General features: G+C 38.9%; 2 protein-coding genes and 1 non-coding gene across 4 annotated transcripts in view; 2 read left to right on the forward strand and 1 right to left on the reverse strand.

Moving 5' to 3' along the window:
- Window positions 1–13215, reverse strand: part of WBP4 (WW domain binding protein 4) — a 30456-nt gene extending 17241 nt beyond the window's left edge. The window contains exons 1-7 of the mRNA XM_043998002.1: window positions 12624–13215; window positions 11640–11712; window positions 8899–8961; window positions 8695–8818; window positions 7402–7587; window positions 4476–4522; window positions 3869–3944 (exon numbers count right to left, since the gene is read on the reverse strand). Coding sequence (XP_043853937.1) covers window positions 3869–3944; window positions 4476–4522; window positions 7402–7587; window positions 8695–8818; window positions 8899–8961; window positions 11640–11712; window positions 12624–12625 — 571 coding nt within the window. The 5' untranslated portion in view covers window positions 12626–13215. The remainder of the gene's footprint in view (window positions 1–3868; window positions 3945–4475; window positions 4523–7401; window positions 7588–8694; window positions 8819–8898; window positions 8962–11639; window positions 11713–12623) is intronic.
- A 208-nt stretch (window positions 13216–13423) lies between these two features.
- ELF1 (E74 like ETS transcription factor 1) overlaps window positions 13424–14595 on the forward strand; it is a 120415-nt gene continuing 119243 nt past the window's right edge. Inside the window, exon 1 of one of the 2 annotated variants that reach the window (XM_043997883.1) lies at window positions 13424–13478. The gene's annotated coding sequence lies outside the window, so the exon portion shown is untranslated. The remainder of the gene's footprint in view (window positions 13479–14595) is intronic. The other variant, XM_043997887.1, reaches the window with a different exon arrangement.
- Window positions 13510–13581, forward strand: TRNAE-UUC. Its single transcript has one exon. It is a non-coding gene; the product is annotated as a tRNA-Glu (tRNA).

Genomic DNA, 14595 nt, shown 5'->3' on the forward strand with positions numbered 1-14595 from the left:
GAAACTAGGTGGTGCAGTGGATAAAGCACCGGCCTTGGATTCAGGAGTACCTGGGTTCAAGTCCGGCCTCAGATTCTTGACACTTACTAGCTGTGTGACCCTGGGCAAGTCACTTAACCCCCCCCCCCATTGCCCCGCAAAAAAGAAAAAGAAAAAGAAAGTAGTTCATATAAAAACCAGAGGGTTTTGGTGAACTGCAATCTCAATGAGACACAGTGTAGCATGGGAGCCAGAAGAAAAAGTAATTCAGGGTAGGGCTTGGGCTGCATTTTTTTTTTTTTTAAGGGAAACACTAACAGCTACTTTATTGGCTATAAATTCAGAGAATTCTAAGGGATCTAAAGAAGTAGGTCTGATGCCTGAAGCACCAACAGGCCAGCGTGGATCTGTTCCAAATGTGACAGAAGAGGTAAGGAGAATAGGACGGCCCTGCTGCCTGCCAACAGATCTTGCCAGAAAGGCTACCAATAATAAGACATTAAAGGGAATGGCAGAAAAACAAGATTTAAAATATTTCTCAACATCCCGGTGGCACCTGTAATAAAGAGGACCCTTTTAGTAAAGAGTTTTCCCCGCAACGCTGGTCTTTATCTTTACAAAGTAGTAACAAATGAAAAAAGAAAACAAATGACTGGGAGATCTGCCTGACTGAACTGAGAGACTTCTAACTACTACAAACATAGAACTTTCAAAAGACATGACTACTTATACAGGGTATCCCAAAAATGTTAGTGCAGGTGTAAGCTATTAAAGCTTACAAGTACACCAAGACTTTGACAATGCTGTACTTTGCTACTAGCCAATGTTAACTACTGTCCTTCTAAAATCATACTTTATTCAAATCTTTTTTTCTCTAAGACATTTAGATTCAGATTTCAATTCCCATTGGCCAAGACCTACTATTCATCAGAGGAAAATATTCCATTTTGGCAATTCTTGTCTTTTGAACAAAATTCCACTTGGGCAGAGCAGTCCTGAATCCAGGCTCTTTACTCCAGCATTATACCTGGGCTGCATTAATAGAAGCATAGTGTCCGGAATAAGGAAGATAACAGTCCTGAACTTAGCTTACTAGTGCCAAATCACATAAGGCATAATGTGCTCAGATCTGAGTACTATAGGCCCAAATGTGGGGCCTTTCAGGAAGGGCACTGAGGGTTAGAGTGTTTCCAGAGAAAATCAAGATGGTGAGGGATGTCATGGTATGACTCACCCGAAAGAACTGGGCAACTGGGGATGTTTCTTCTGGGGAAGACTTTGCAGGTAGGGGCGGATCAGGGTAGGACATGAGATATACTTGCTTGTCTTCAAAAACTTCCTAACAATCGGAACTACCAAAAAAATAAAAGGAATGTCTTGAGAGAGAATGAATCCTTTGAAATTGGAGATCTTTTTTAGAAGAGAGGATCGCATATTTAGAGCTGGAAGGGAGATTAGAAATAATTTTGTTCATGTTTTAGGTAGGGTTTGAACTAGCCCTTCACACATGTCTCTTCCAACTCTATATTGATCAGAACTATGATTTCATTGGTCTAGGGAACTTCTGCATGAGGAAAACTCCCTTTAATCAACGTGCCTTTTCTGCAATTTATAGTCTTAAGAGAATTTTTTTAGGGTAGGAATCAAACTATTGTTAGTGGGCCAAATCTGGCCCTCAGGCCATGCTATGCTGACCAGACCCTTGTTCTAAGGCACCGAGAGGGGTTAAATGACTTGCCCAAGGTCACAAAGTCAATATGTGCCAGAGGCAGAATCTGAACCCTGGTCTTCTTGATCCAAGACCAGTCCTTTATCCACAGAGAACTTAAAACATAAAGAACAATTAAAAAAAATTAAGTTATACTCTTTTGGTAACAGAATTAGATTGATTCTGTCAAAACCAATTCAGAAGAAACAAAAGTACTATTATGGAAATGTAATTAATTACTAAATCAGTTTTATGAAATTAAGATTTAAAAAAGCAAAACTGCTGATTTTCTGGACTATTAAAAAGATTTTAACTGATGAGTGTCTGAGGTGTTTCAAAAAATAATTATACATGTAAAAAAAGAAATAAAAATCATCCCATGCCATGCTTTCGTATTTACTACCTAATGTTAGAGAAAGCAAGGTATGGTGGATAGAAAGCCAGCCTCAGAGTCAGGGAGAACTGAGTTCAAGTTTCTAAGATTAAACTCTGCAGAGTAGGTGCTTGTCTGCATTGGTGGAGGGGGGGTTCCTCATTAGGAGACTTCTACCCTGATAGAAAGGAAGAAAGAAGGAAATACAACCAAAAAATGTATTATGAATAAATATACAGAGACTATAATTTATAGTCCTTAATTACTGGCTGTATGTTCTAAAATATTTACACAAAGGATTCAAGTATTATAATTTTCACCTGAAAAACAATTTTTTTACAAGTTAAACAACTTTACCTATGGAATTAAAACAATCTGACTTAAAGGATTTTTAATTGTAAAATAAAGAGGCTGAACTAGACTGATTTTTTAAAGTCCCTTCTAGCTCTAATGTCGTATATTTATAACCACTCTGACATAAGAGCAATAAAGACAGGGGTTTAAATGATTTTCCCTTCTCCCATCCTGTTTTGAGTCTATCGGCTGGTGAAAATAAGTGATATGGGGCAGACACACTATATATAGGAATAAATCATTTCTATTATATATATATATATATATATATATATATATATATATATATATATATATATATATATATATGTACATATGTATATATATGTATATACATATACACACATATATATATATTTTTTGGGGGGGTGAGGCAATTGGGGTTAAGTGACTTGCCCAGGGTCACACAGCTAGTAAGTGTTAACCATCTGAGGCCAGATTTTGAACTCAGGTCCTCCTGACTCCAGGGCCACTGCTCTATCCATTGCACCACCTAGTTGCCCTCGCTATAATATTTTTGATAAAGTTTAATATCCATGACCTGTAAGTAATTCACATAAGTTTTATAGGACCTATTCACTCACAATGTGTGGCCAAAGAACAGGAACAGGCAATTTTCAGAAGTCACAAATTAATATTAACCACATGGAAAAGTATTCAAAATCTAATTATCAGAGAAATATAAATTAATTTCGAGATGCCCTCTTACACCCATTACATTGGTGAAGATGTGAGTTAATAACGCTAAAATTCAACGCCTGAAGGGTAAATTATTACAAACTGGCACAATCTTTTAGGAAATCAATATGGAATTATATATTAAGAAATACAAAATTATCCATTTTCTGACCTAGTAACTTGGACCCAGTCCAACTAATATAAGTTAAGAATATGCTTGTTTTTAAAAACACACACATATTTTCTTAGTAGTAGTGTTTGTTATAACAAAAAAAGTGGAAATGACTCCTATATGATTAAGGAAGAGGTGAACAAATTGTAATATACGATCATAATGGAATATCACTATGCCATGATGTATGAAAAATATAAATCTTCCATACTTATTTTTTCTTCTTCATATGAAGTGGAAGTGAAGAAAACAGAACCAAAAGAATACACATACTTTCTACAATGAATAAACAACAACAAAATTTAGGGGGGACAAAACACATAAAAGGACAAAAAAGTTCAGAGGAGGGAAAAGGAAATAAAGTAATCCAGTTACTACTTTAAAAAAATTTTATTAAAATGTAAGTAATTTAAATTTAGGGTTTTATGTTGTTTTTGTTTGTCCATATGTGTATTTGAACATATGTGTTTGTTAATGGCTATGTTTATAACAGAAGAAACAAATAACCTCAACTTTAGCTAATACATTAAGAATTCACAGCATGCAAACAAATGTTTTCTGGTACATAGAAAAAAAAATTTAAATAATAGCAAGTAATACTTACCACCTGTTTCTGTATTATAATAATAGGTGTAACCATCTTCACTTAAACCTTCTACCCAAAGAGGCATTGCTGCTTTCTAACAAAAACAAGCATATAAAATATGCTAAAAACGATCATATTTAACAACAACAAAGAAAAACCACCCATACATATATATTAAAGGATTAGTATTTTAAAAGGGTAAAAATCAGATACATATTCTTTTGGCATGTGAGTGTTAAGAATTGGTGGCTGGGATTGGCAACTTGAGCACTGAAAAGGGGCCGTTGGAGAAAGAAAAGGAATTGATAAGACCACATTTCTTGGGCAACAGTTCACATCAGCCTCTAATTCTTGATTTAGATAGCAGCTCTCGTCAAAGAAGATAAAGTGGACACTTGGGCCCAAACTGGCCTATGAGCAGATGAAGAGCTATCTTTGCCACAAGTTACTGACCCTTGATCTAAGGAATTCCCATAACTGTTCTATGGATGATTCTTGGAGTAGTTTTGAAGTAGAAAGGACAAAAACTGCAAATTGTTATTTGGTGGTATAATACAACATTTAGAAATACTCTCTCTCTTTCAACAGATTAAGAATTTTACTGAATAGAAATGAGTTCAATTACCTTACTAAATTTTCCTTGGAATCCTTCAGGTTTCTCCCACTGAGATTCTAAAAGCAAAATCATATTCTAGTTATAGTTTTTTTGCTTCCTAAAAACATTTCTAGACTTTTTGATTTGTTCCCATAATCCATCACCCTTTCAAGGATAAGTATCCAGTGTGTTCACAATATTCTGTGGAGAATCACAAAAGAACAATCTCTTTCCTCAAAGGACTTATAATCTAATGGGGAAAGAAGACCAACAAATAACTTTAACATAACTATTAAAAATAACATATTTGTCTAAACTATAGGTTCCTCCTGAATACAGGCCTCACCACTAACATACTCTCTGAAAGGAGAAAAATAATACAGTATATCTTGGAAAAAACCCCTCAAAAAACATCAATTATAAGCTTCCCCCAAGTTTTATTCAGGCTAAATTTTTTTTTTGGGGAAAACCGGTGCTCTATCCACTGCACCACCTAGCTGCCCTAAAATTTTTTTTTTTAAATGAAGGAATTACTGCAACACTTATGATGATTACAGAGGTTAGTCATAAAACAGATCAAATCTTCAAGGAATTAAAGTGTCATCAATTCTGAATTAAAGTATTTGCTATTATGAAGATGAGGTAACACCCAAAATGAAGTGTGGGAAGAAAATTAGTTTTCTGTGGAGCAAAGAGAATAAGCCACGGGGTAGCATCCATCTCCTATATAACTACAAAAAACTATGAAGGCCTAGATAAATTATGGGTATAAGGAAGTTTAAGACTAAGGCTATTCAAGAAGCCATATCTGTCATTGCTGAACTCTCTGAGCAAAATAAAGACCCACTCAAAACACTTAGATGGCTCATGGGTAACCCTGCCTCACTAAGATGACTTCACTAAGGGTTCAGAAAGGTTTCTGGTATTTAATGGACAGGATTCTGATATTTAATTCAAACCTGGCGAGTTATATAAAATAATATCTACAGGGGCAGCTAGGTGGCGCAGTGGATAGAGTACCGGACCTGGAGTCAGGAGTACCCGAGTTCAAATCTGGCCTCAGACACTTAACACTTACTAGCTGTATGACCCTGGGCAAGTCACTTAACCCCAATTGCCTCACTTAAAAAAAATCTATAATTCCAGTGATTCAAAGAGCCATCTCTCTGATAACACAGATGATAGTGTTTTAAGATTTACAGGTTGCATTATATGTTTTCTCTCATTGGCACAACAGCCCTGTGAGGCAAGTAATATAGGTGGCATCATCACCCCCATTTTACATAAGAAAAACAAACAAAAAAGGAAGTTGGGTAAGACTAACTGAGCTCATGGTCACAAGAGTAGAAATCATCAGATGTGGGATTCCAATGTAGGTCTCTCCTCAGGTCCAGGTATACTTTTTACTATACCATGAAACCTCTCAAGTGAATCAAAAGATCTATCAACTGAAAAATATTGTTTATATCAACAGAACTGAAAGCACAAAACGCCAAGGAACATGAATCAAGTTGTGCTAGATACAGACACAGAAAGGATTTGGTTTATGGTGCTCAGACAGAAAAAAACGATTGTACTCTCACTGCAGAAACCCTGCAATTTGAAGAAATGTGAAATTCTTTTAATTTTCCTATTACACTGGGTGTTCATACTTTTACAAAGCTTGTAAAAGAAAATTAAGTCAAGGGTTTTATTGGGTTCATTATTAAGGTGCTAAGAAAGACCCTCAGTTAAAGAGCAGATTTCTTATAACTTAATTTTCCGTTTATTTATTTATTTATGGGGGTGGGTGAGTGGTGGTGGTTGTTTTTGTTTTTGCCCAGTAGGCTCAAATATACTTTCTAGCAGCTGGGGTTGGTTAGAAACATTTGAGAATGTATTCCTTTTCAATGTTATGGTCTTCTGATACATACTCATCAGTTCTTCAAAAATATGTCATTTTATCATCGATCATTTTCTGAGTACAGACTGTGTTTTGAAAATTAATTTTTATTGCTATATACACAAGTTTGGGGTAAGCACATATTAATTTATTAACATAATGTCAATAAAGGCTTGACCATGAGTCTCCCTAACTTCATGGTCTTAGACCACATGATAGAGAAAGCAGGGAAGGAGCTTGAGCATGGCCCCAGAAGACCCATGCTGTCCTAAAAGAGAGGGAGTCTCTGAAACCCCAAATGCTCTAATTAAATCTCCCAGGGTTTTTATCCTCTTTTGATAGAGGTGGGTCATTATACATTGATCAAAACTAATTGATTAGCATCATTCAATTCCATTGGTTGACATGGTTTAAGGTGGTCTACATTAAAGTGAACTCTACAGATGACACTGGGGAAAATTATACAAAAGACCCTCACTCAAGTTGCTTAAGGCAAAGTCCATTATCTAGGTGTGGTTTGATCCCATCAGTCCTTCACCCACCTAGACAAAAGAATCTATCTCCAATTCCTTTTGTTCACTTGGGTTTGTCCCAGATGAGATTCGATGAAGTTTCTCAAGGAGAACTAGACTTTCTTGGGGGGGGGGGGAGAGAAAGTGATCTCTGGGTCACCCCAAGAAATCCATTAATAATTATTTTCTCACAGATTATATCCCTTTTACTCTTTTGTGGATAGTTTTTTCAAGGTGCTAAAACCCAGAAAATTCACTGCTTATTGGCCATCCTGGTGATAAACCTCTCTAATTTGAACTAGGTAGACCCTTAGTTCAGAGACATACAGTCCAATGACAGACTTATACCTGAAACTTTCCCAGCTTGGTAGGACTTGCTAGAATTTGTGTTCCATTAGCACAGACTTTGAGAACTCCCAGATACCTCTATGTCTTGATGAAGAATCACAGAAGGGCTTTATTAAAAAAAAATTATAAACTTCTCTCCCCCCAGCAACAAAATAAAAGCCTGCAAATTCCATTAGATACTGTATTATACTATATTTGTAACTAAACTACTTACCTCCTGTGATGGTATTATAATAGTATTGGTAACCCTCTGAAGACACGCCTTCTACCCATTTGGAAGCTCCTACTGAATCTATATTGGAAAGGTCTTTTTTCCTCTTTTTCCTTTCCTTCTTCTGATTTGATACCGAGACAGGTGGAGCAGTGCTGGTTACTTGTGGTGTGCTAGATTCTGTATCATCTATAAAGAAGGTGGGAAGAATGAAGACTTATCCGGTGGAGCATTCTTAAAATCATGAGAAGCTGTCTTAAGAAACTTCAGCCTAAAAGGAGTTTTCATGTGGAGAATATGATTATTTAAGCCCAAACAGAATGCTAATAATTAAGATACAATCCAGTATAGGAATAGATTTCTGGACAGAGAAATCTCCAAGTAATGACTAAAAGAAACAAAGGGGTTGTTCTATACATGAATTATAGCGGTCATAGGGCAGTGAATCGTTCTCATTCCTGAACAAATCCCCACCTACATAAGTCAATGTTCACGAGCTCAAAGGATTTATAGCTGGAAGAGTCCTTGGAGGTTCTCTAGTAGAATGTCAGGTCCTTGAGGGCAGAGCATTTTATTTTTGCTCCTCATCCCCAACACAGTCCAGTATTTTGCTCAAGAAAGTGAACTGCATTCAATCCAGACCCAATCTCCTCATTTTATAAATGAAGAAATCGATCTATTAGATGAGAGAAGATAAAGTTTTGGCCTAAGGACACATCTAGTGAAAAGCACATATAGATTCTCTAACTCTAAACTGGATTCCAGTGTTCTTTCCATCAAACCACACCATCAGCACCTATTCATTAATAAACATTAGTTAAACACCTACTACGCACACGCACGCACCTCAGCATATTCTAGGTCCTGAACATGTGGTGAGAATACAAAGAAAATAGAGCACAGTCTCTACTCTAAAAAGAACTTGAACAAAACGTAATGAATGCTATATTGTATAGTGAATTATAATTAGAAGTTGAAGGTTGTTCACATCTGTTAATGAATAAACAAACATCCTTTACATCAATAACAGAGCCAAATAAGCAATTTAAATGGCCTACAAGTAAGTTTCTGTCCACGGGTAGATTTAGAAAGTATTGCTGTGAAAACTGAATTGAGGTCAAATGAAAGGATACAAAGTTCTATGTCCTCACTTAAGAGAAAGGCTGCCAATAAAAACAATAAGGATGTCTCTTTAGTGTATGAGCTCCATGAGGGAACCTCACCCATGGAAACAATAAAACTTTACTCAATATTCTCTCTGATGTTACTTTTAAAGCATGTTGGCAGCTTTTCTACCTGAACTGATTCCAAGCCTTTTCAAATCCTCTTGGTATGCTTTAAGGGCAGCTGCCTCCATTGCTGCAAACTCCTTTGATGTTTTTTCTTCCTCTTTTGCCTTTTCGAGGCTTTTCTGTTTAATCTACAGAAGATATAGGAAGGTTAAAACAAAGTAAAAGGACCAAAATTAACATGAAAAATTTAGCAAAAAACCTAAATTACCTCACTGATTCTTTTGGCCACATTTTCCTTGTGGTTCTTTCCCCGTTCGTGAAATTCAACACTCTAGAAAAATGTTGGAGATAGAGGGAAAAGCAAAGAAATAAATCATAATTCTTACTATGAAGCTGTAGGATCCAGGAAGGAAGAAAATATATCTCTTGAAATTTAAACAATTTCTTGAAAGAAGGAAAAAAAAAAAAGCTAAAAATGGAACAACTTTAATGCAAATTGGCCTTTTTTTAAAAAATAAAATAATGCCACCTAGTAGTAATGTTTTAATTTCATTCTTTAACATTATGTTAAGATCAAGATTTACTTGAATTCTTAAAAACGTATAATGGTAGACTTGCAATGATTTTGTTAAAGAAAAAAATCTAATAATTAAAATAAAAATAAAAGATTAAAATATTAAAACTTTTGTATAATAAAAAAGAAGCTGGAGGTTAAGAAAGATAAAAACTCTTGTTCAAATCAAGAACCTGCCCAAATACCCCATAAGACACACCATAAGTAAGAAGTTTCTTTTTCCTCCCCTCCCTTAAAATTCATAAGGAATCAATGTATTCTAAGTTTATTCCTCAAAGCTGGGAGAAAAAAGAACTATAAAATCCCCTGTTCTTTAAAAAAAAAAAAGACATTCTTGATAGATTATTTAAAGTCTATAAATATATCATAATTAACAGATGAGGTAAAATTGCTATTAAAAATTCTGGTTTTTTTAAAGGGAATAGTATTCTAAAGCAAATAATTATATTTTATTAGTTTAAAAAGGTTTCTTTAGGGGCAGCTAGATGGCAAAGTGGATAGAGCACCAGTCCTGGAGTCAGGAGGACCTGAGTTCAAATCCAGCCTCAGACACTTAACACTTACTAGCTGTGTGACCCTGGGCAAGTCACTTAACCCCAACTGCCTCATCCAAAGAAAAAAAAAAGTTTCTTGAAAATAGAATATACCTGTATATGAAAATTACAACAAACTAAAATAATATTAAAATGTAATTTCTCTAGAAAAATTGTTAACTTTGATTAAAGGTTAAAAAAGTAAATTAAATTTTGTGTGGTTACTTTGAGAAGTGTTTATTTACTATGTGCAGTATCTGCCTTACTATTACACTAGTCTCATTTTGCAAACAGTTACCTGACCCAAGTTAAATGATAATTTGTTCTGAGTAGGTTAAAAAGGATATTGATAAAATGCATATTGCTAGGGGCAGCTAGGAGGTGGTGCAGTGGATAAGGCATGGGCCTTGGATTCAGGAGGAGGACCTGAGTTCAAATGTGACTGCAGACACTTAACACTTACTAGCTGTGTGACCCTGGGCAAGTCACTTAACCCCCATTGCCCTGCAAAAAAAAAAAATGCATATTGCTATCAGGGTTACCTCTTAGAAGGAAATCATGTCAACAAATTTTGTCGCCTAGAAAATTGTTGGTACATATTTGTAAGAATGCCTTAAACAAAGCAAAATGGAACAGGCAGTTAAGAACCTTAGTGAAGGATGACTTTTAAGAGAAGGATAATTTTTATATACTTTCCAAAACAGAGCTAAAATACATTTCAATTTTTAGGTTGATTTAGCAGATAACATAAAGTTCTTTTAATAGTTCCATTATTTAAACCGTGTGTGTGTGTGGGGGGGGGGGGGAATGACAACAGTTGCTATCATCTTTTTTTAAATGGTGCAAAAAAAATTTTTTTTGACACTTATTACATTAATTTTCCACCACCATAAAGCCCTCCCTTATAACAAACTACTGTAATATTTCAAATGGTAAATGCACTTGCAATTGACAAATTTTACAGTAAATGCAACTTTGAAATAATTCTCTTAAGCATCGTAACAAATGACAAAAATCTAAGGAAGTTGTAAAAACTTGTCAATACTTCAGTAGATAGATCTATATACTTTATTACTTATTTTTGGGTAATAGATAGATCTATCTCTATGTAACTTTTTTTGGGAGGAGGATGCCTAAAAAAAACCACTAAGTCATACATGGATTTTTCAAAGACCTAAGTACAAATAACTAATCATAAAATCAAATTTTTGAGGTCACATTTATTTCCAAAAGAATGATCTGTGAAATGTACATGAGGATTCAGGAAAAAAAAAAGATTTAACATTGCTAATGAAAAAAAAAACCAAACTCATACCGGGAATAACAAAACACCAAAGAAACGATCTTGGATTTTAAGGCCTGCTATAATCTGACTTTAACCTACTTTGATAATCTTATTTTACAGTGCTTCTCTGAATGTCTTCTATTTTCTGGGTGAGTTGTACTCACAGTCCTACAAAACTACAGTTGTGTCTTCCTCCAAGGCTAGGTTCAAATGCTACCTTCAGTATTCCAATATTCCTGGAAATCTGAAAGTAATACTTACTTCTTCAAACTATTTTAGAGCATTTTGTTCATAACTCTCCTTTGTTCTTATCGCAAGGTATTGCACCTATTTGTACTTAGCAAACTTCAAAGTACTATATACATACAAGTCACTATTTGTGGTCGCATTCTATTTATTCTATTAGTCCTCTAATTTGCATACTCACACCTGGCAAAGTACCTGATAATTAAGTACTTAATTTGCTGAGTTGGCTTCAGCTCAAGAATTAGCTTCTTGGGTGATTTTCTAAATAAAATTGTAATGTTTTACAACAGGAACTGATATTGAATAGCATAGTTAAAAATGCATGACTCAAGTTTTCATATTTTGATAGCAATAGTAGGAGATCATCATACAGGCCTATTGTCTGCTATCCAGCACTTGCAATAATCACAGAATTTCTTTGGTTGTGATTTCCAGTAGTCGGCCCTAAAAAAGAAAAAAAAAGAAAGGGAGGAAAAAATCAAAGGTATTAACAACATGAATTAAGAAACATAGCACATACTTTACACCGACTTAGGATTTCAAACTTGAACGTTCTGCTATTGAACTCTGATCAGCTACGTTACTAAGCACTTAGTTATACTAATATTATAATACTAACCCAATTAGTTATAATGCTAATATACTATATTATATACTAATAGAACATGCTAATACTGCATTGTTCAGTTTAAGTTTTACGTGATGGACTGCATGGGTGGATAGTTCAGTTGCCTTCGAATCGCTAGCTTTCCTCATATACCAAGGGCATGATTGGAAAAACTTTGATTTCAACTTCTCTTTCTGCAGAGAAGGGAACTGCTAAGCGGTGGATCCTGTGGTTTGGAGTCGGCCCGGGACGTAACTGGCGTGGAAGCCTGGGGTAACTAATAAGTGTTGCCCAAATCAAGTTACCTCCCGCAAAGAGGAGTGGGGGTATTCTGACCCAAGCATCTTCTGATCCTTACGATTTTTAGTTACAGTAGATTTTTGTTTTGTGTTTTTCCCGATGACACAAAGTTCTCAGTGAGCCGGGGCGGGGAGGAGCTGCAGGCCCGGGACACACGGGGTGGCAAGGCCTCGTAGAGTCAGGACAGGCAAGCCGGTAAAGGGGGTGCCCCTGAAATGGGGTCGGAGAATCCTCCCTTAACCGCGCCCCGGAGTCTGGAGCAGCTGGTCCGCGTGCAACGCCCAGCCAGGGACCTCGAAGAAACACCCCCGTGCGCCTTGATCCCTCCCACCAATGGGCACCGGCCCTGGCCCCCACGCAGTGTGTGTGGGGGTGCATACTGCCCCGAAACCTGAGGGCGCTGTTGGGGATCGAGGCTTAGGACCCGGAGAGAGCCTGCGACACTCACATGGCGGCGGCGGCTCCGGCTCCGGCTCCGCCCTCGGGCTCGCGGGGTGGTCAGCGCGCGCGGGGTTCAGGGGGGCCCAGCCCGCCTCGAGGCCCAAGGTAGCCCCAGAATAGCCGCCACGCTCGGGACCGGCATCCCACAGTCCCGAGCTACGGATGCCGAGAGTACTCAAGCCGCGTTTAACAATACCCCTCCCCCCTTCCTTCCCGCGCAGGGGCGGTACACCAATGGAAAGAAGGGGGGGAGCGGATTATAAAGGTGCTCCAGGAAGATTATAAAGGGGCTGAGGTCAAACGAAGCTAGGGCGGGATCCAGGCAGGAGCTGGGGTGAGGGGCGGGATCGGGGGCCCCGCGACCCCGAAGGCGAGCAGTCTCTGCGCCGCCCCTGCCTCTCACGCATACCACAGTTCTCAGAGACATCGCCGCTCTCCCTTTAGCCCAGAGCGGCCCGGCAAAAGGGAGGGCTGGTGGGGGCAGATGGGTGCAGGAGGGGGCTGCGCCCGCGGTTAAGGTGGACACCCAGGTGACCGAAGTCCACGACCCCACCGCTAGAGAAGCCCAGGCCGCCGCAGCCACTGCTCGGTTCTAAAGGAGGCGGGGGCGCCTCCTCCCACCTCTGGTCCGCGGGAGGAGGTCGGGGGAGGAGAGAGGCGAAGGCTGGCCACGCCCCCTATCGTTTTACTCCTCCTCCCGCCCTCCGCGTGGTCTGGCGCATTGAGTTCTCAAGCTTCAGAGCGCGTGGGCGGTGGCCTCGACTGCGGGCAGACTCTGCAGCTGCTCAGAGGCGGCGTTGGCAGCAGCGCGGCGGTGGAGGTAGTGGCGGCTGAGGGTAACGGCGGCGCTTGCGCTTGTCAGGTGGGTCTCGGGAGCCTTTATGAGTGTAGCTTCCCATATGGTCTAGCGGTTAGGATTCCTGGTTTTCACCCAGGCGGCCCGGGTTCGACTCCCGGTATGGGAATTGTGTTTTTTTTTTAAATTAGAAATGTTCTTTCCCCCTTCGTCCAGTCACTTAAAGCCAGGATTTCTCCCCTCTTTTTCTAGTTTTAGAGATCGTGTTCACTCTAGCATTCGGAGCCAGAAGTGCGTGCTGAGGGATCGTGGGGCTGTGTCCTTGGGCTTCCCTGGAGCAGTGTTAGGGGGAGGGTAGTTAGTCAGTTTCACTTGGTTGGTTTCATTTGCCGGAACGTTCCCTCCCTTCGGCCCTTTGGGCTGTAGTTTTCCATGGCTTTGGGAGGTGATTATTAACTCGGGCTTGGAGCTCTCTCTCCTCCCTCCTTTCCCAGGCCAAGTGTTTCCCAAGTGACGCTGGGCGTGTTTTCATCCCCACCCCTCGCAGCTGGTGGGGGACCCGTGCAATGCCTTTCTCGGGGGAAGAGTTTCAGAAGTTTGTCTCCTTTAAAAAAAACAACCAACAAACAAAAAGTATGAAAAACCTAGCTTCTCTCCCCCGAGGCCGTGGGAGTGAGTCGTCTCCCTGGGGTTTCGATTCCGGAGTTTCCCAGGACTTCTCCCAGACCAGAAAGGGTGTTTGGATCTGGCCGGCTTTGGGACGTCCCCTCGGGGCTGCTTTCCTGTAAATTCATCTACATGTCAATTCCAGATTGGCTGCAAAGGGGCCTGATGATGTTTATCACGTCCTAAGGAGCTCTGGGGTCCTGCTTTAGCTTGGCCACAGAAACAACAAAACAAAACTAAACCCCCCAAACTCTCGGAACTTTGGTTCGCTAGTTGAACTTGACCTTGCCACTTAGTGCCAGGGATAAGTGTGTCAGACTCAAGAAGTACATTTTTAACTTGTTTTTGCTTGGAGGGAAGAGGCTGATCAGAATTAGGAGTATTCTGTTGTCCTATTGAGAGAGGAAGGAGAAGAAAAATACCATGATGTGCATACTTCTTTCTAACCTATTGCAAGAGCGCTGAGAGTTTGAGGATCACATGTTTAAAAACACACACACACACACCCCAAAAACAC

This window comes from Dromiciops gliroides, chromosome 3 (genome assembly GCF_019393635.1).
Source record: "Dromiciops gliroides isolate mDroGli1 chromosome 3, mDroGli1.pri, whole genome shotgun sequence".
Classification (NCBI taxonomy): domain Eukaryota; kingdom Metazoa; phylum Chordata; class Mammalia; order Microbiotheria; family Microbiotheriidae; genus Dromiciops; species Dromiciops gliroides.